The following is a 21888-nucleotide window of genomic DNA, read 5'->3' as shown; positions in this document are numbered from 1 at the left end:
AAAGAAAAAATGTTATCCAGAATGCTCCTATCCTGGATGAAGCCTGTCTGCGTGGAGTGGATGATGTCCGGAAGGTGAGGCTGAAGCCGCCTGCTGATCGCCTTAGCTAGGACTTTGTAGGCCGTGCCTAGCAAGGTGATCGGTCTCCACTGTCTAATCTCCAGTCTGTCTCCTCCCTCTTTGGGGATCAAGTGAATCAACCCCTCTGCCATGCTGTCCGGCATGACTCCCGTCTCCATAATCTCCTGGAATGCCAATCTGAAGCCCCTGTGAAGGAGGCCCCAGTACCTCTGGAAGAAAGCCACTGATAAACCGTCCTCACCTGGGCATTTGCCCCGAGGTAATGCCTGAAGAGCCTCCTCTAGTTCCGTATCCGAGAAGGGGGAGAGAAGGGAGTGCTGCAAATGGGCCGGCACAACCGGTCGCGTGAAGCTCCAGACTGCCTCCCTAGCCTCTCTCACCCTGTCGTCTGCTGGCTCAGCAGAGAGGAGATCTCTGTAAAAATCTGTGGCTATCGCCCGAACCCTGGGGGGATCCACCACAACCTGGCCATCAGCCTGACGAAGCCGCCTGAGACCCTCTCATCTGAAGCGAGGCCCAGTCGCCTCAAAGAAATCCCGAGTCACTCTGTCTCCAGCCTGAGTCCAAAAAGAAGCCCGAGCATGGAATCGGAACTCCACCCGCCTCTCCTCGATGGATCTGATCTCAGTGCGAGCTGTCTCCATCTGCTCTGAAATCCAAGGGCTCAGAGGCTCTCTCTCCTGGAGTCTCTGGAGGGACGCTAAACTCCTCCGAAGGCTCCTCTCCTGCTCCCTGAAGGCCTCCAGACGGTCCAAGGCAGCCAGTCTGAGCATCCGACTGATCTCCTGCAAGCCACTGGCAAGATCACTGGCTGCCGAGCCTCTCCTGAACTGCAGCTCCTGCCAGACCTGCTCAACTCTGAGCGCGATCTCAGGCTCCTCTATGAGACAATCAGGAATCCGGACGCTCTGGCCCCGCTCTCCTCTCGTAGGGTCCTCAATCTGGAGAAGCACTGGGAAGTGGTCTGAGAAGGAGGATCCAGCAAGTATGCCCACAGTGCCGCCTCTATCACAGGCCCACTCATCAACGTAGAATCTGTCGATACGGGAAAGGTTAACTCCTGTGGCCCGTCTATCCGAGCGCGAGAAAGATAGACTCCCCTGCAACCTGCCAAACTCCGGGAGAGTCCACGGATCCTGGCCTCTCACCTGTAGCACTAGCTCCTCCCAGGCAGCGAGCTCTGGCCCATGAATGGTCTCCTGGCTGCCCCCCATCCTGTCCTCTGCGTCCTCCAGCATGTTGCAATCCCCTCCTAGGCACCAATGGTCTGCCAAGGGGAGGGACTGCCTGATGGTGCTCCAGAACTCAGCTCTCCCGGACGCCCCGTTAGGGGCGTAGAAGTTGAGGAAGCCAATGCGGTCTTCCCCAACCCGAAGGATGATCCACTGCGCTCGACCCTGAACCAGAGTGCCAGAGTCCACAACCTCGGATAGAAGCTGCTCGCTAACTGAGATGCATACTCCGCCCTGGTTCCCCTGGGGGCCATATGCTGGGGACCAAAAAGTGTGGCTCCTGCCTGGCAAGATCTTCCCGCAGGTGCGGGTACGCCCGGCAGAAAGGTGGTGCTCCTGGATGAAGAGAATATCTATGGGTCCTCCAACGAGAGCCCTCTGGATCTCCTGGCGAAGTCTGCCCCGACCAATGTAGCAGCGGTGTCCACCGAGACCCTGGATGTTCCATGAGAGGATCCTCATGGATGAACTGTGGCAAGTGAAGTAGCCGCCACTGGCTCACCCCTCTCAGCCGGCCCGGATGATCTGCCCTCCACTCTATGAGTCTTGGGCGCCGGCTTGGAGGGAGAATAGTCACTGTCTGTCCGGGTGCGGAGTCTCTCCAGAAAGAGGGTGACCTGTGTCTGAGTCCAGCCCCACTCCGCCTTCGCCCTGTCCAGAGCATAGGCGTGAGACCAATCCTCTGCATATAAATATCTAAAGGTAGGCTGCACCCTCGGGGCGGCATGGAGGAGAATCAGTAGCACCGCCTCAACTGATGTGTGGACTGGATCCACCCGCCAATCACCTATACCAAACAGGCTCATGCGGGCTGAGTGTAGTCGGGTCTGCAGTAAATCCGTGAGCCCCAAGTCACTGGAGTGGTGAGAAAACTCCAGTATCTGGTCACGCAGAACTTCCTCTACAGAGTTGCAATCCCATGCTGTGTCTGGGGCAACGCTGAGAGGAAAGGAGAAGGCCACCATGCTGCTCACCACTGAAGGAGAACGCGAGGGATGGCACACCACGCAAACTCGCAAGGGTGCGACCAGAGTCTCGAAAGGGCCAGCATCCAGCTGGAGGCATCTGAAAAAACTGTAGTCCACTGGTAACCCCATCACTCGCGGGGGCCCCCCAGGGGAGGCTGGGGAGAACTCTGTGACGGGCGAGGCTAGTATCGCCATCTCCACCGGCCCGGAGTGGCGGTGAAACAGCCGCTGGACTGAACTCTGACCTACCCTGCTGCGCTGCCCCGGGGCAGCGGGAGGTCTGGCGAAGTATCCTGGAGAGGCCGAAGGAGGGATGGGGGCTCGCGGCGAGGAGGGGGGAGAGCGAGGGGAGGATGGAGAGGCATCTTCCAGAGGATAGGTGTCAGGGGGGTCCGCCGGGGGAGGTGGGAGGGGGGGGCCGGGGGGGGGGAGAGGGGGGGGAGGGAAGAGAGCTCTCCGGGCGGGGGGGAGGGGAGCCGGGGGTCGCAGAGTGCGGCCGGGGATCCTCAGGGAACTGCTCCAAGGAGGGGGCGGGGCCTCCCGCGGGGGGAGGCGGGAGTGGGGTCTCCACGTGGGAGACTCCACCATCGGCCTCAACAACGGGCACTGAGTCTGAATCCTCGTCCATCGGGGTGGGACCTACAGGCCGCCTATCCCTGACTGGAGCATAAATGCGGGTAGGTGCCGGTAGGCCAGACGGAGCCACCCGTCCACCATCCTCTCCGCCAGCCTGTGCTGCCTGCTGCTGCTGGCGTCTGCGACGGTCCCTGCGGGCCGGGCGTTTCCGCCGGCGAACCTCCTGCCAGCAGCCTCCAGCCTCCTGAGTCTGCGCGGCGTCCTCCGCCGGAGCCTGCTCGTCCGATGGTGGCGCCTGCTGTGGCGAGCCTGGGATGTCCGGTCTCGGAGGTGGATGGCCACCTCTCGGGTCTCCTGCAGGGGGTCCAGCGGCGGCATAGCGTGAAGGAGGAGCCCCCTTGCGGGGACAGGAGCGTGCGAGATGGCCCATCTCCCGACATATGAAACACTGGCCGGGGAGGCCCGAATACTCCACGCGCTGAATCAGATGTCCTCCAGAAAGACAAGGGAGGAGGATCGTCTTCGGGAGGGACTCCGGTGACTGAACCACAACACGAATGGCCGGGAGTCCTGCTGTCCGCGCAACCACTGAGGCCGCGGTCTGTGGCACCTCCACCACTTGCCCGAAAGCCTTGCCTATGGCCGGCAGGAGGGGCAAGTACTCCCTTCGGAGACCTGGAAAGCAGACGGTGATGGGGAATCCAGTCGCGCCTGCCAGTGGATCAGACGATGGGTCGAAACCATGTGTCCATCGCGCCAAGAACGCCCGAGAGGAGCGTAGGGCAATGGGGCTCCGAGCCAACACCCTCTGCGCTGCTGGTGGGGACTCGAACTCCACCTGGTAGTAGCCGCGGCCTAAAAAATCCACGCTGACGATTCTGGCAGTCTCGCCAATGAGGCTACCCTGTAGGAGGTCGCGCAACTCTCTCCGCATTGGGCGGCTACCCACCACCTTGCAAACCAAGGAAGAGGCCTCCAAAGAAGAAACGGAGGACGCGAGAAGCTGCTGCTCTGCATCTGAGAAGTCTAGTCGAAGACCTGTATCGGCCGGGGCTGACGGAGAGGCTGCCATGGAGTCCTCCTAGGGGAAAAGACCAGGTACTGGCTGAATCGACGAGACGAACCCAAGAAAAAACCACACCACTTCGCTGAAGTCGCTGAAGAAGAACAAGGAGGACGGGGGGCTGAGGCAGGGAGAAAGGGAGAAGCAGGGATGGGGGCGGAGAGGCCGACGACGCGAGGAGGGGGGGGAAAGGAGGGAGGCGGGAAAAAAAAGGGGGGGGGAGGGGGGAGGGAGGCGGAGGAAAGAGGGCGAGGGGGGGCTGCGCAGAGAAGGCGAAGGGGGGGAAGAGGAGCGGGAGGCAGGGGGCGGGAGGTCTGGTCGGCTCAGGTGGGGGGCTGAGGGAGGCGGAGGAAAGAGGGCGAGGGGGGGCTGCGCAGATAAGGCGAAGGGGGGGAAGAGGATGGCGACGCGGAAGAGGGAGGCTGGGGGCGGGAGGACTGGCGAGGGGGGCTGAGGGGGGCAGGCGGGGAGAAAGCGAAGGAGGGGGGGGCTGCGGGGACAGGCGGGTGAAGGAGAGGGGGGAGGAGGCGGCGGCGACTGCGAAGGGGGAGGCGCAGGGGGCAGCGGGGACTACATCTCCCTCTTCTTTCAGATGGAACAACAAAGGAGAGAGGACGAGGCCCGAAGGAGAAGAGAAAAAGAAGAAAGACGGGACTATGACGAAGCCCAACGCAGGATCGACGAAGACTGGCGTCAGGCTGAACTCGCCGCTCGGGAACACCAACGTGAGCTTGATCGAGAACGTATGTTACTCGAACACCAACGGGAAAAGGAGGCCATACACTTGAGGTATCAGCAGCTCTCCTCAGTCTCTCCTCAGCAGCTCTCCTCAGTCTCCCCAATCATAGGTGTCACCAGCCAGCATCCCGCAGCAGCAACCACCATCATTCGCAGTCAACCGAATTTCAGCAAGTATGATGGTAAGTGTGATCATTCTTCAGTTAATCAGTTTGTTCATCAATTTAATGCTCATTTTCCATTAGCTAGGATCACAGACCCACAAGACAAAGTCCACTTAGCGGCTCCCCATATCACTGGTGAGGCAGTCACTTGTTGGTGGCAGCATTGGTCTAGTATTCATACTGACCAGGCCACAGGTGTCACAGCCTTTGACCGGGACATCTTTGTCCATGACCTGAAGACCAGATTTCTCCCGCCCCAGTACATGACCGGTCTGAAAGACGAGTTCTATGGACTCAGACAGAACGGTTCCCCAGTGCTTCAGTTTTCCGGTAAGGTTATTACTTTAGCACAGCAGTTAGGGTTATCTGAGCAGGCCAAGATGGAGCAATTCATTCGTGGATTGGACTCCAACATTCGGTTCACAGTTCGTAACTTTCAACCAAGTACTTATGACCGGGCTCTGACTCTCGCTCAGAATGAAGAAATGAAGCTCAACGGGGGCAAGCCCAAGCAGACATCTCAGTCCAGTACCAAACCCCAGCACAGCAGCAATCAGCTGCACAGACAGGGAAAGGTAACGCATCTTCTAAAGATGCTAAGAAGGACAGCAGTAATAGCTCCAGTTCAGGGGGTGAGAAGGATAAAGAACCTAAGAAAACCCCTGATGAAAAGGCTAAAGCAGGCATTACTGGAGGTTATCTTCCTCCAGAGGAGCAAAAGAAGTACCAGTCAGAAAATAGATGTTTTTTCTGTCATATTATAGGGCATGGTAAGAAGGATTGCCACAAATGGCAAGCGGCACAAGCTGCCAAAGCTCCTTCTGCCACAGTTGCCACAGCTTCCCCAACTCCTCCAGCCCCGCCTACTACCTCTAATGCAGTTCAACTTTTACCTTCCATGCATCCTATACCATCCGTGGTATTTGATGCTAAGCAGGAGGGTGAGAGCGATGCTGCTCAGAAGAGCCTTATCCGAGCTTATGGCTCTGCCCAGGGCCGACAGTTTGTAGTCCTTTTCGATATGGGCAATTCTGAAGACGCCATCTCTCCCCAGTTGGCTAATAAATTGAACTGCACTTTAGTCCCATATCATCTGGATGTGGACGGGTTTACACCTGGTCTTCGCACCCATATTTCCCAGAAGGCACAGCAGTTTGCCTTTGAAGTTCAGAAGGCCTCATTTCAACGAGATTTCATCGTCTCCCCTCTTTTAGGGTGTGACTGTTTCTTGGCTTAAACCATATGTTGGTCCAGAAGTGTTTGATGTTTCAGATCAACAGCAGCCAGACGTGGTAGACGAGGCAGAAGTGATTGAGCCTGAGCAGATCCTTCTTCATCGATGGAATCATGGTTCCGGTCGACGAATTCGTCAGTTCTATACGAAGTTCCGAGATCGAGGCACCCACGAAGCCGTATGGCTCGACGAAGAGTTCTTCCAGGAGTACCTCCAGTTATTGGCGGACTACTTGGAAGCCATGAACCTGCCGCCAAGCTAATCAGGAGGGAATGTCACATGCACTCTGCACTCAGTGCATGGTGACAACATGGCTCATCATCAGAAGTGCAACATTTGTACAGTTTTAGAACCCAGTAGGATGATATTTGTCGTACGCCGTGACCCCATTGTACATCCTCAGTCCAGGATAAGTCAGGCACGAGCTACGTAGGTCATTGCTCAGCCTTAGTGGGTCAGTCAGTCAGTCAAGTCCCTTAACCCACTTGGAGAGAATCATTCATGCATGTAGAGTCAGTAGAAGCCTTAGGGTTTGCATCAGAAAGCACTCTGCATCTTGCATAATATGCATACATATGCCTGTGCATCATTTAGAACATCCCCAAAGCCTTAGGGAATTTACTGGGATTTATCTGGTATTATTAGTATTTATTAGTATTTATTTATCATTATTTGCATTATTGGGCATTTATAAATATTAATTTTATTTAATGACCAACCTCCAGTTAGTATAAATAGGCTTGCCTAGAGCCTCTTTTGCTCATTCAGTCTTCATTGTGCTAAGAGCTCTCCTCTCTCTTGCTTTCAGCCTAAGACTAATCCAGCCCTAGTGCCCATAAGCTTTCTTCTCCAGCCCTTGAGAACCATAGCTTCAGTCCAGCCCTAGGCGCCTGCTATCAGCCTCTAATCAGCCTGTTTTCAGCACAAAAGCAGCCCTGATTCAGTCCCTTACAGTCCCCCAGATTCAGCCCACAGTCCATCATAGTTAACGCCAGCAACTCAGCCTTCATACCTGCGTTGTTTTCTGTCCACAGCAGAATCCAGCCCTGAAGCAACAGTCTACAGCAGTTTCCAGCCTTGAAACAGTTGTTTGCATCAGTGTCCAGCATTCTGTGCATCATCAACACATTCAGCAGTCATCTGGTGAAGGTAACTCAGCATTCATATGTGTTTTCAGCATTCTAACAGTGTGTAGAACAGTCCACCTTCTTCTTCTTTGAGCCTCAGGTGTGCAGCCCTTCCTCATGCCCTTGGGAGGAGTGCATAGGCTCGAGATCAAGTCATCGAGGTGTTTCTACAGCAGTGTACAGATCAGCCATACTCCGATCCTCCGAGATCTTGCGTTTGGCTTATCTACAGTCCAAAGTCATTCTCTCTAAAGTAATAAAGCAAATACTATCTCGTTATCGGGATAGGGGGCCCTTCAGTGGGTAATTCGGGACCCAATCTGGTGTACAGTGTTCATATCTCTCTCTCAACTCTTTAAAGTTTGAAGTAAATGAAATGGATTGCTAAACTCACGAAACTCAGGATACAGAAGACGGTGTGAGCATATTGTGTGACAGGATCAACCAATACAAAGACTTCTGCTGCATATCACAAGCATTCAGCATTCAGTTCATCTCCTTCCTCCTACATAGAGGAAAGCCAGCATCCAAAGGGTGGACCTCAGCATTGGAGAAAGGAACATTCAGTCATCATCATCATCATTCAGCATCTCTCTCTCTTCCCGAGAAGGATACTCATTTAGGACAAGCATAGATCTCACTGTAACCATTGCATTTAATATGCATTGCATTTGCATTGAAACCATTTTATATCTCTTAAGTGTTTCTAAGTGCAGTTTAGTTAAGGCTAAGGTTGTTTTACTACGATCAATCTCTCGCATGTCACATAGTCTCATCATACCTATATCTGAGGATTACTTTCTAAAGATCGATCTTCACAATGAGGCCAGCAGCACAGACACGAATGGCACGAGGGCATGCAACTTTGGCTAGGCTCGAGAGGTAGTGTTTCCAGCCCACTTCCAAGAACCAAGCACAAAGATGTGGATCTTTGATACCTTGGTCAATCCTGCAATATCTTATGGGATAGCTTTTTGGGACCACATTTAGGGCAAAAAGACTGGCAAAATTTAGAGAGGATACAGACCTTGATGTTGTCCAAGATGATCCAGAGCAAAGCATCGGTACCACATGAGATCATCAGAGCAGAGTTTGGAGCTGCCCCTTGGTAGTGGATGCCCTTTTCCAAACAGTGATACACTTACACCAGGTATACGCACTAGGTAGGGTTCGCCTCCCCAAATTAGCCCTAGAGTCCTCAATGAGACTGGAGACACAAGGAGCAGTTCATTCATGGTATGCTCATGCTAAGAGATGGTTCGCCTCACACTCCCTAAGCATTGATGATCTACCACCTTTCCGGTATAGCCTTGATGCCCCCCTCTTGCCCCTCACGCGCCAAGAGATCAACCACCTCATCCGCACAGACCTCACTTAATTAGACATCCATATTACATGGCTAAACCCTCGAGAGCTGCCCACCAAATCTCAGTTCTACAGTGAGCATTATTTCCTCAAGCTCACACCAGATGGATTTATACAGCAGCCACACTACCTACAAAGACACATGTCACATGCCATGAGGATGGCGATTGGCCAGATCTGAGTCTCATCACACTCGTTGAGGATAGAGACAGGGAGATACGAGGGCATACAAGAGGACCAGAGGATCTGTCAGATGTGTACCATTGGCAAGGTAGAGACAAAGGGTCTATCGGGACTCTACTCGGCTTCTCATAGCCAGGTTCTTAGAGGTGACAGATTTTCGCTTTCACGCTCAGTCTGGCAGGGGTGCCCTCTAGCACCTTATCTCTTCTTGTTCTTGTTTGTCACTCAGGCCATGAGCAGTTTTCTCTCCGCCCAAGGGACCGGACTCCAGGGACTGCATCTCCCCATCTGAGTGCAAGAGGAGCTTCTTGATTCCGAGTTTGCCGACAACACAACACCATACCTGTCGGAGGCCGAGGCGATTGATGGAGCCGCATCCAGCGTAAACATTCTACCATCCTTTTTCCCTTTGGCAATGAGTTTTCCATGGTTGTCTTGCACAAAACACCGTTGAAGATAGAATTTCAATTCATATCCTTGCTCAACATTTTGTCCCACAGATACTAAATTCTTAGTAATCTTCATGGTGCATCATGTGATTTGACACAAAAAATCACCCAATGCATCCCTATGTTTAGTAGTTGTGATAAACAACTCCAAGTGCTCATTGCTTGAGGCTTTCATTTGAAGAGGATACATTTATGCAACGCAAATTTATTACCGCCATGCTTCCTCCTCCATGCACATTCCCGCTGACCTGGGAAACAAGTTGCAATTTCCAGGTCTACCTCTTCCATGGCCTCTAAATGACACTCTTCCTCGATCATGGGACTGGTTTCCACCTCTTCTGACTGTGTCTAAATTGTTATGAACCTCTTGAGCTCCTCTATCAACTTTGTTCGCACCTCTACCAAAGCTGGATTGGTTAAAATTCTGGCCTCTACCTCTACCTCTACCCATTGCAAGCATGTTCTTGCTTATTTGAGGTAGTGGTTTGATTTCTCTCCTCCTCTTGCACCAAGAGACTCACAAGATCTTGGTACCTTGGAAACCTCTCTCGAGTAGCAATAGATGTGACAATGTTTTTATGTTTCACCTTTGAGGCCCATTAAGTACTGATTGATTCATTTCCTCATCTCCAACCGTGGTGCCCATCATGGCTAGCTCATCACATATGTTCTTTATCTTCAACAAGTAATCATGTGTGGCCTCCGATGGTAGCTTGTCAATGAGAATGAGCTTTGTCTTTAGGTGAATCTCCCTCACTGTGTTCTTTGCTTGAAACATACTCTTGAGAATATCCCAAGCCTCTTCACGTGTATTGCAAGTGCTAGTATGTCCAATTATGGCATCCAATATATTCAAGTTTATGATTCCTTGAGCTAAGTTAGTTCTGATTCCAATCTTGCCTTGCTAGTCCTTGCAGAGGTAATGACTCTGTACCTAACTTGTTCGCATCACCTAGAAATGGGATCTCATTGTTGCCATCTTTGCAAGTATGTATTCCAACACAAAACAACAAAACTGAACGTCAAATGCAAACACCAATGGGCAATGCCCAAATGTCAAAAACTTCAAACTCTGGCAGGCCCAGTTGCTAGTATTCTGGTTCTGATTTCCACACATCAATGATCATTCATTGACCATAGGCATGGCATACATTTTCCCAAAACATGACAAACATTGCTTGCATTATGGATCCATGTGTCCCAAATGCAAGTATTTACGTGTACATTTATATACATTCACCAATGATAATGAATGGCAACTATATGTGCTGTTTTGGCAAACTGCATTGTATGTTTTTGCTCATAGCTTGAGCTGCATTTGTCCGATTGAGGAGCTCTGTAGCTCAAAATGACAGGATCAAAGTCATCTTTCCCGCAAGCTCAATACAATAAAATTCAGAGTTGCACACGTATTCTCTGTTTTGCATTTCTGGCAAGCATTCTTAAACCGCAGCTTCACATGAACTCAATGTAATTGAGATGGGCTTCAAATCTTTGTTTCCTGTAAAATTTGACCATAAATTTGCTTTACATAAGCTGAGAATACATTGCTTTACAGTCAAAATATCAATACACAATGCCAACTGAGCTTACAGATACATACATATGCATGCCCAAATTGTTCTGTTTTTGCCTCGTCCAAAGTGAACACTTCAAGAAAACAACCTTAATGGCTGTCCCAAAGCTTCCAAATGCATCACATTCAAAACCCCCAACACATTGGGGTTGTTTGCTACCAATATGGAAAATTTCTCCACATAATACACATATTAGGGTTGTGACCAAAATGCTTTCTAATTTCACCAATGAGCTGAGAATTGCTCTCTTTGCATTGTCCAATGCTAGTGCTCCAAATGCCTCTGATTTCAACCTAAATTTTCACCTTAATGGCTGTCCCAAAGCTTCCAAATGCATCACATTCAAAACCCCCAACACATTGGGGTTGTTTGCTACCAATATGGAAAATTTCTCCACATAATACACATATTAGGGTTGTGACCAAAATGTTTTCTAATTTCACCAATGAGCTGAAAATTGCTCTCTTTGCATTGTCCAATGCTAGTGCTCCAAATGCCTCTGATTTCAAGCTAAATTTTCACTCATTTGAGTGTACTTGAGCTTCCCCAAAACAGATTGAAATGGCAACTCCAATGGGGACTTCAATGGCCTCCACAATGAGTTCTCACAAGAGGGCAATGGCTGCACCTCTTCCCACAAAAGTGACATGCAATGTGTGCTTCAAAATGAAAATAGAATGGGCTAAGAAACAAGCTCTTACCGGTGCAATATTGTCAAACACCCTAGCGCTCTGATACCATGAACAAATCTAGATTTGTTCAAGGAGGAGACGGGCTATCTGCTACTCTAGGGTGATATCGATGCCCACCTAGCATCGAAGGTATCTATCTATGGTGCCACGAGGAATACATTGGAAGGCCTCAACTGGTCGCCAAGTCCACGGTCCTGGCTTGGTGTATGCTACATGCAAATAGGGTACAACTAGTATGACGGATTCATTCAACACAACCAGTACAACAAGTACATTCAACATGGCCAATACCACAATCCAATCCAGCGGGTACAATCAGCAGATAATACAGTGAAGGTACATTCAACCGACACAATCAACAAGTATAGGGGATAGCCTCCATTCCTCACATGGTCATGACAATGATGAGGGCCATGGGAAGGATGTTTTTAACAATAAAACTGATATAACAACCTGTTTTGCTGATTTTAGGGCAGCTAAATCTTCCAAAAAACAGTTTTTAGGGTTTTTGCAGGTTTCTGCCCAGTCCATACTGCAAAACAGACGTCCAGCAACAAAGAGGCGCTCAGCTGATGGCGACGAAGTAGTCCTTGTCAAAACGGTCGTCGAATGTTTACACACGTGTGCACAAAAGGGCTCACACACACATATACAGGTGCATGCTTTTAGTCCACACAGTTTTCCCCCATGTTTTAGCTTTCATGATTGTATTTTACCCCAAATTATAAGCTAAGATCAAATCGTTAATGTATTTGCAATGGCCATGCTCCCCAAGTTCCCACAAATTAATGTGTGAATGCTTTTACTCACGAGGGGCCCAAAAGATTAAATTGTCGTGCATTTTGTTAATAAACTTGTCCACCCTTTTTAATAAAGATGCAAACAAGCACAAATAACTTGTTTTTAGCCTTGTTTTCCACATAACTGGGCTTCCAATCAATCCAAGACACACACCCCATGTAATCCGTAGCCTAAATCCTCTTCCTGGACACCCACACAGATGTCCAGGGTACCCAAAACCCAAATCTTGGATAACCTTCCATTCCCAAAGCTTGTCCAAAAGTCCATAAATCCTGATTAATCCATAAAATACTGAAAAAAAATCCGTAAAACCAGGAAATGGTGGATGGTCCAAGAAAGTGGTGCATGCTAGAATGCCCACCATGCCCCCTCTATTGCATGGTCACTCATAGAAGAAGTCTAAGCAAGCTACATTCAATGCCGATCCAATCTGAAGAACTAGAGATTGTGAGGGATGCGCCCAAAGTATGGTTAAGTGCTAAGCATCTTGGCCTTAAATGACCAAAAGTAGCTCCTCCCATGCTTCTCCCTCCCAGCTAGACATTGTGGCATCGACTCTACCTCCTTCGTGGTCATCTGGTGTCTTTGTCAGATTGAAATCTCCTTCCGTTTGTTTTCTCTTGGAAAAAAATCCTTCTATTAGCTAACAAAAAAACTAGCCACGAAGGGCTAAATCCAACCACAAAGGGCTAGATACAAATTCACCTCCATGTACGGGGCGGGGATCAAAAAATCAAAAGGTGGAGAAGGATGCACTTTTCCTCCGGCTGGCTGCTCTATGAGGGGAAGGCTATCTCATACCAGGGGAAAAGGGGGGGGAAGGGGGGGGGGGGGGGGGGGGGGGGGGGAACCACATAGGTGATCTGTAATGCCAAGTGGAATCACCACCTCTATCTGTGAGAAAAGGGCCAGGCTACCAAAGCCTCAAGAAAGCTTCCCGCCGCTTCCACATGCGGTCAGAGCCACCCTGCAACTTCCCCTACTAACCGTAGAGGGTATGAATGATGTCAAGCCAAATGCTCCTGATGGACTCCGCAGGCAGAGTTGTGGGTACCCTCAATGGCTTCGCTGCATCTAGCTCTCCGTATGTGAGAAGCTGCAATGCTACTGCAAATCTCCCATCTCTGGCACGAGCCTGGACTCCAATGGTTAGTAGATGGGACTAGGATTGGTAGTGCCAAAATGTGAAGGTGAGAGACCTGAAGGACTAGCCCCCCACTTTCCTCCTCATACGCCATGACAACCTTAGCCTCTATGGCCCAAGCGACAGTGCCCCATGAAATGATACGAGTCGAGGTCCTATCCATCGCAGAAAATCCACTGCCAAACCCGTTGAGCCTTCGGGCAATCCCAAAGACAATGTCGCTGAGACTCCTGACTGTGGCCGCACCTCGGATAAGCTTCTGGTAGGCCACCAATGGCCAACCACATGCCAACTGCTAAGCTCCTGTGTGCCATCAACCAAAGAAAGTGGGTGAGCTTTCGGCCGAAAACTATCCCAGAGCCTCTTCCAAAAATCTGAGAGAAATCGTTGTGAGAGGCCCTGTGACTGCCAATGTACTGCTGCTACCGGGGACCGGGGTGCCATCAACCTTCGGCATCTAAATCCTACGGCCTATCTGTGTTGTGTATGCCAAAAAGGGGGTATCCAGAGTCTCCTCCCGATCAACATGATCATGCCAAGTCCACTCCCCCGAGTCCCACTGGAGGTGCATGAGGGGCTCGCTCTCCCAAATCCATACCCGCCAGAATCTCTCCCTAGCCACCTTGGCCAGCGGGGGATCTATGTGCCACTCATGTGCCTAAAATTCAATCATCCCTCTAATCTGCCATGGGGACCAATAGAAAAAGTGAGCAAACCACAGCCCTCATCCACGCCATGGACTACCAAGAGAATATCATGCCTAGTAAACACAGTCAATGTCAAGGCTGAGTCTGTCTCTACCTCGGATCCTTGCCAAGCCTCTCTCTTGAGCGTCCAGGGGCAGCTGCCTGTGTGCAAGCCAATCTCCAAGGGACCTAGCAGGACAATCCCTGGAGCCCCGTCTCTTGAGCTCAGAGGAAACTGCTCATGGCCTCGACGACGAATAGGGAAAGGTAAGGTGCCAGTGGACAACCCTGCCGGACCAAGTGAGAAAGGGGGAATATGTCACCTCGAGCTCCCTGAATAAGAACTTGACTGTGAGAGGCTAAGTAAAGCCTAGAAACACCACGGATCCACTCCATTGGAAACCCCATCCGGTGCATCGTGCCCTCCATAAAGCTCCAATCAACCCTATCATAAGTTTCTAGGAGGAGCACTATAAGGTCCTGCTGCTGCATCTTGGCCAAAGTTGTCGCCTCCCAAAAGTTATGTTGTCCAAAGTGCTCTGATCCTGAACAAAACCTATCTAAGTGTCATGCCAATTGTAGTTCTGTAAAGCTCTCCTCTATGGACGCCTCGCCTCTAAAAGCACTAAGCCCCCCTAAACCTTGAATGTTCCAAGAGGCTATCCGCATATCAATCTCTGTGGGAGGCGGAAACATCAGAATTGCCCTCCACTCAAAGAGTCTTGGGCGTGGGTTTTGATGGGGAATAATCACAATCAGTCTCAGGGCGAAGCCAAGTGGGTGCAGATTATGTCCTTCATGTGTCGCCACTCTATTCAAGCGTGAGAGTAGGCATACTCTGAACTCCATCCATTACAATGGAAGTATCTATAAGAGGGGGGGAGGGGTACTGCAACTGAGATATGAAGAAACACAAAGAGCAGCACCTCCAGTGTAACGGGAGGCGGACGCATGTATTGGAATCGTATAAATGTGAACAAGATTCTGAGCACTTAACACTTGAGTATTACAACCACAAAGCTGAAAATGACAGTACACCACATAAAGGGGCCGATGATAGGCTGACCCCCCCCCTTTAGGTTATATTACCAAAAGAGTCTGCAAAGTACAAGATTACGGGTGCCTGGGGATTCACCACCAGCCTGCACCTGATTCTTCCAAATACATCATGAATGAATACATTTCAAACAAGAGAATCTGTAGGTACATCCGCCCTACACACAGGTACATCCGCCTTGCACAAGCCTCTTCACAGGTACATCCGCCCTGCACAAGAGTATCACAATCCTCACAGGTACTCCGCCCTGCACAGGATGTAAATGGATCTTTAGGCCCTGTTTCCACGCGAGAAACTGATCCAGAAACCTGTGTTCTCCGCGAGCAAGTGTCCCCAATGCTTGCCCTAAGCACCTGCTATACCAGGAATCCTTGAGACACATCCATGCTCACATATTCCATTGCTATCCGGCCTGTTTTGTGCAATAACCAGTCCGAAACAGCAACTTTCTATCGCGAGAATTCTACCTGTAAAGGGTCCTACAGCCCTGTGGATGATGGGAGAAAGAAAATTAGGGTTAGGTTATGTGGGAGACATACACAGAGAAGAACAAGGGAGAGAGAGAGAGAGAGAGAGTTGTGGGGATAAGTCAACTCATGAGGCATGAGTGTGTGACTCCCCTATCACACATGTATATTGCACTAGTACACATAGTGCACTTAGTACATTAAAAGTACTAAGTGTACTATGTACTATAACTTATGGGCTTGTACACACTATAAGGGTGGGCATAACGCCTTTACCCCAACAACCTCCCACTTAAAGGCAAAGTGCCCTTAAATGAAGGAAAAGAAAAATCAGCATGTACATGATAATATACAAGGCCATATCAAGGCTGAAACTGGCCTCATCCAATGCCCATCAAGTGTCTGCAATGAGCAAACCGCTCCGGAGGCAAACTCTTTGTCAACAGATCAGCCGGGTTGTCATCCGTGTGAATCTTAACAAGCTGAATTTGCTTGTTCTCTATCACCTCTCTGATCAAGTGATACTTCACATCCACATGCTTCGTCTTTGCATGAAAGACAGGGTTCTTTGCCAACTGGATGGCACTCTGACTGTCACAATGCAACAATGGAATATCCCCTGTATAACCCAAATCAACCACTAACCGAGATAGCCATAATGCCTCCTTGCAAGCCTCTGTGGTTGCAATATACTCGGCCTCTGTAGTAGATAAGGCTGTGCACTTCTGCATCCTGGATATCCATGACACAGCACCTCCTGTGAATGTAAACACATAACTGGTAGTAGACTTCCGGTTATCTGGATGACCGGCATAATCCGAATCCGTGTAACCATGCACTAATGCATCCTGTTTGCCAAAGCAAATGCACAAATCCTGTGTGCCCTTCAGGTATCTCATGACACCTTTCACTGCTTCCCAATGCTTCTTGCCAGGGTTGGCCATGTATCTAGAAACCACTCCCACTGCAAATGCAATGTCCGGCCTAGTAGCAACCATGGCATACATGAGACTGCCACATGCTGAAGCATACGGAATCTTGGCCATATCAGTCCTGCCACTATCTGACTGTGGGCTGTCCATAGCACTGAGTTTCACATATGGAGGCAAAGGAGTACTAGCTTTCTTCCCCCGTCCATATTGAACCTCTGCAAAACTTTGCCAATGTATTCCTTCTGAGACAAATACAACACATGCTGATTTCTGTCCCGAAGTATCCGCATACCCAAGATGTGATTTGCATCACCCAAATCCTTCATATCAAAGGTTTCATGCAGCCTCTGCTTCAAGGTATCCATCTCCTTACGAGATTTCCCGGCAATCAACATATCATCAACATACAAGATGAGGATCAATAGACTGCCATCCAAAGCTTTCTTGGTGTACAAGCAGTGATCTATGTCACTTCTCCTGAATTTCTGAGATTTCATGAATGTATCAAATTTATGATACCATTCCCTTGGTGCCTGTTTGAGCCCATAAAGACTCTTTTTCACCTTGCATACAAGCTTCTCCTTTCCACTTACTGCATAACCCTCTGGCTGCTGCATATATAGCTGCATCCATGTCCACAAGAGAGCTAGCATTGATGGAGAGAGAGTGGAAGAAAGAATAGCAAACTGGATGGCCCATGGAGATCATGTGGCAGATTCATTGGGGGGGTTCTAGAGCTAGCATCTCCAGAAGCATGCAGGTTGGGTCTCGCCTTATGCATGAGGTAGCCAGATGCACAAATAAACTCAATCCTCTACAAGCGGATGCTACCATCTAGCTCGGGGATTGTCAGGTGTCGCAAGAAGTTCTCCGAGGATGTAAAGAACACGGAGACAGTGCGGCTGTGGGTGACGTAGGTACTGAAGGCTATGGAGGTGAAGCTCTCTTAGATCTTATGGCGAGATGAAGATGGAAGCCGTTTCAGAGGCGGCTGCTGCAGAAGGCAAGCAGGGATAGCTGAGTGTGTAGTTAGTAGAACAGAAGGTGGGTCGAAGGTTCAGCTGCAGGTGATGATGATGTTACAAGGTGGAAGGTGGCGTAATTGTCAAAGCCAGTATGCGAATGGCAGCGCTGGGCTTTGCATCTGAGCGCAAGGCGGTGGCGAGCATCTGAGCAGAGAAGAACAGCGGTGGTGAGCAAAGGCAACGGATGGCTATGACAGTGGGCTGCGCTCAGCTTACAAGCGGCAGGTAGTGGCACACAGGTGGCGGATAGACAGTGGCTGCAGAGAAGACAGTGCAACATGAGCTGGCCAGCATAGGGCAGAGGTCTATAGTAACACGGAACGCCGTTCCATAGCCTTGGGAACGGCAGAGCACGTTCCATAACCTGTGTCGTTCCCGTTCCCGTTCCCGTTCCGCAAATGTGCACCGTTGGATAAAGGCCTTCTGGGTCTAATCTTTTAGTAAATGAGAATTTTTGTATTTTTCTATGATCATATCATATCATATGAGAGTGGTGTATGACCTTGCATCTAAAAGGCTTTGCAATATATGCCCTTGCATCTCCTTAGCTTGCAAATGGTAGCTATATGGTGATAACGTGTCGTTCCCGTTTTCTTTCCAGGTTCCCGTTCCCGCTCCAAAACAGACCCCCGTTCCATCTGTCCGTTCCCGTTCCATGTGACTATGCAGAGGTCGCACAGGGCAGTTGTAGAAACCCTAGAGTGAGCTAACCCTAGCTCTGATCCAAAATATAGGTATTAGGGTTAGAGTGCCCCTCAGATTCACAGGGAGGTTACAGAGGATTAAACAGATCCATGCTGTGCATGTGCTTGTGTAAGAGAGAGAATATATGCACGACTCAATGATGATTCTATTGATTGATGATTAAAAACTACAATGAGGACAGTGCTTTTTATAGGCTTATACCCTTATCTTTTGACACATCACACACACTGGGGAAAAGACACATGGCTAAGCCTATGACATCATTGCTTATCACATTCACACAATATATCTAGCTATAAGTGGCTATTCACACACATACACACTAACAGATACTAAGATCTGGTTCACACACACAAAGCTCAAAATACCCAACAGGCCGGGGGGAGCGGGGAGGAGGGTGGCTAGGCTAAATGGCAGGAAAATAGCAAAGCGCCCACAAGGGCTACAGCATACAGGGGGTGCGAAAAGAAAAGGGCTGAAGGCACACTAAAGGGGGGCGGAGGTCTGCAAGGGAAACAGGGAGCTGGCATGAACAAAAAAAAAAGGAAAGAGGGTGTGGGGAGAGGAGGGGGGCTGCAGTGCTAGGAAGGCCAAGGCCAGGCAGGGATGACCAAGGCGGGCAGCGAGAAGTAAGGGCGTAGGAGGGTGAAGGGCAGCCAGAAGGGCTCTTGCACACGGGCACAGGTGGCAGGGGCTACATAGGGAGAGGGGGGTCGCCATAGTTGGGGAGCTCCAGCCATGCATCTTCCCAAGCACTCTCAGCTGATTCTTTTTCAGACTACAACTCTCTACCAAGGTATGGGTGTTAAGGCCCAATTATATAAGGAACTGCCTAGGGATTAGACCCAAGGCAACATCCACAAACTCCAACTCATCCTCATTTAGCAGTGTCACCATCTCCAGCCCACGGTACTCCACAAGGCTCTAGAATCAAGACCTCCATCAGCCAGGAACTCACTCATCCTCATCTGGCAGTGTCACCATCTCCAGCCCATCATACTCAACAAGTCTACTTGAGTGGAAAACCAGATGCATCTTTCAATGGCTCGGTAACTTAAGCTTGAAGACTGCGTCATTGAATTTTTCTTCGTGTCCTTCTATTTTTAGATTAATACAATGAAATAAAAGAAAGGGGGGCGCGGGGGGGGGGGGGGGGGGGGGGGGGGGGGGGGGGGAGGGGGGGGTGGTGTGGTTTTGGCGCTGCCTCCATGTCTGGCCACTCTCGGAGGGAGGCTACATGTAGGGGTGGGGGCACAGGGAGAAGAGCCACACTCGGGGCCTATGATGCCAATCTAAGCCACAGTCCCCTTGCGTGACGAAGGGGCCTTGCCTCTAGGTGTGAAAAATCACAGCCCGACGGGGGTGCATTCAGTCTGAGTCCCCTGCAAGATTCCTCCAGTGCCCTCATAGCATGTGTATGAAGTCCGTCCCGATAATGCAAATAGTCTCGGCTGATGGGGGGGACCGAAACGTCAATAGTCTCACTGCAGCAAGCCCGACAAGTGTGCAAGACCAATATGCTCTTAATAAGCTCTCGCATCTGGTCCGCACACAATCTCTGGGATCTAGGGATTCACCGAGGCCAAGGAGGTAGGGATGGACATAATCCAGAAATGGGTGAGCTGAAGTGAGGAATAAGCTCTCGCATCTGGTCCGTGCACGTCTCTAGGGTCTAGGGAGTCGCCGAGGCTGAGGAGGTAGGGATGGACATAATCCAGAAATAGGTGACCTGAAGTGTGAGACCCTCACCATCGACCTTGTGGTAGAGGAGTGCCAGACTTGACTTCGTGGCCCAAGCAATGGTCCCCCAACGGGTGGAGATTCTTCCACCAAACAAAGGCGATGATGGTGAGTCACTTGAGAAGCTCCACAGTAATCGCACATGGCAGGATGGAGGCAAGGGCTAGCCATGTGCCCACAGCCAGACTCATGTGGGCCACCAACCAGGGGAAGGGCGTAATCCTCCTCGGGCAGAAACTAACCCATAACCATCGTCAAAAGTCTATACAGAAAGGAGTGGAAATGCTGTGGGCTTGTCAGTGGGAGGTTGCAGCAGGGTGTGCCGTCCATCTCCTGTACCTGAATATGGTGGCCCATGCTGGCCAAATACTGAAAGGAAACCAAGGTGCTCTGGTCATGCTGTAAGGTCCCTCTACTGTCACTTTCTTGGGTCCCAGTACAACCAGGCCAGGGGGCAGTTCTCCCAAATCCCCAAACGCATTGAAGGGCCATCTGTGACTTTGATAAGGGAAGGGTAGACATGCCATCTATAATCATGAAATCCTACTATCCACACCTGATAATGGAGGGCCGGATAGTCCTCCTTGGAAGAGACCACAGTGAGCTGTAATCAAGCCCGCACAGTGGTTGGCTTGAAGCTGTCATTGCAAATAGATGTTTGTGCACACTGGCCCCATGATCTCTCGAATGCAATTCATATTGCTACAACCCTCAAGTGGAAGGTCCAAAGCATGGGGCGCAGCAGTCTGCACCGCAGAAGGACAAAGACAAGGGTAGGTAGTTCAAGGTCAAGGATGGAGAGGATGAGGATGGCTCGCTGCCTCCCCTCAACCTTGAAGAACGTTCAGCCAAGCAAGCCATTGGGCAATCACTATTGTGAATCCATTGAGCACTTTGGGAAAGCCTATTGGAAGTGCCCGAAGAAGTAGAGTGGTAAGGGCAAAAAAAAAATCAAGATTAAACACAAAAACATAAAAATCAACACCTTTTCCCCTTTCCTTCCACACACTTATCTTATCTTCTTTGCAAATGTGCAGAGAGAAAAAATGAAGATGAAAGAAACATAAGGAAAACCACAGAAACTGTCTCAGGGGCTAAGGAGGTCACCTCCCCAGTAGTGGCGGCAATGTTAAACCGATTTCCAAACAAAGCAATCGGTCACTAGGAAATGAACCCCCTCTCTCCAGTGTGGCACCAAAATGAAGTGAGGAATACTTACCTTCGTTGTGGGGATGCAAGTGCTAATTCTTATTGCAATAACCCTCAAGGAAGGTTACCACCAAAATATACCCACGAGACACAGCGCATCTACACAGTGTACACCATTGGAAGATCCCTAGAGATTATGGTTATGATAAGGCATACCTTTACCGATGCTAAGGTGGGACAAAAGAATGAGTATGGAAGCAAGGAGTTCTTTAGGCAATCCCTCTAGATATGGCGGAATGTGTGACAAAAAAAAAAGCACCAATTCTTGGTTGGTACTAATGTCTCTTGCACAAAGGGTAAAAATTGCCTACTAGATGAAAGCCATAACCTAATCAAAGCCACCCAACTAAAAGCCTCCACAACACCTACAAATCAAAGCTCATGAACGCAAGACTACTAATGCCATCAAGTGATTTCAGGAAACGTGTAAAAACTCCTATAAAATAGCCATATTGATCCAGTTGACTTCGAGTTTAATTTTGCAAAGAGCTACCTAACACAGATATGGTCAGAAATGTTTAATTTTGCAAAGAACTACCTGACACAGATATGGTCGGAAATCATCTGGATCCTCATCTATCATTGTGCTCAAATGTTGGAGGGCATTTTCAAAATTTCCCTGTGATAAACAAGAACAAGCTTATTGAATAACAAATGTCATCCTTAATTCCCT

General features: G+C 49.8%; 1 protein-coding gene across 1 annotated transcript in view; it reads right to left on the bottom strand.

Annotated features, from left to right (window-relative positions):
• The window catches only part of LOC147608330 (uncharacterized), a 64162-nt gene that overhangs the window by 28437 nt on the left and 13837 nt on the right, over positions 1-21888 (bottom strand). The window contains exon 3 of the mRNA XM_086788944.1: positions 21754-21834. Coding sequence (XP_086645070.1) covers positions 21754-21834 — 81 coding nt within the window. The remainder of the gene's footprint in view (positions 1-21753; positions 21835-21888) is intronic.

The sequence above is a fragment of the Cibotium barometz genome, chromosome 53, assembly GCF_041138505.1.
Source record: "Cibotium barometz isolate CiBa-2024 chromosome 53, ASM4113850v1, whole genome shotgun sequence".
Classification (NCBI taxonomy): domain Eukaryota; kingdom Viridiplantae; phylum Streptophyta; class Polypodiopsida; order Cyatheales; family Cibotiaceae; genus Cibotium; species Cibotium barometz.
This window is presented reverse-complemented; position numbering and strand designations above follow the sequence as displayed.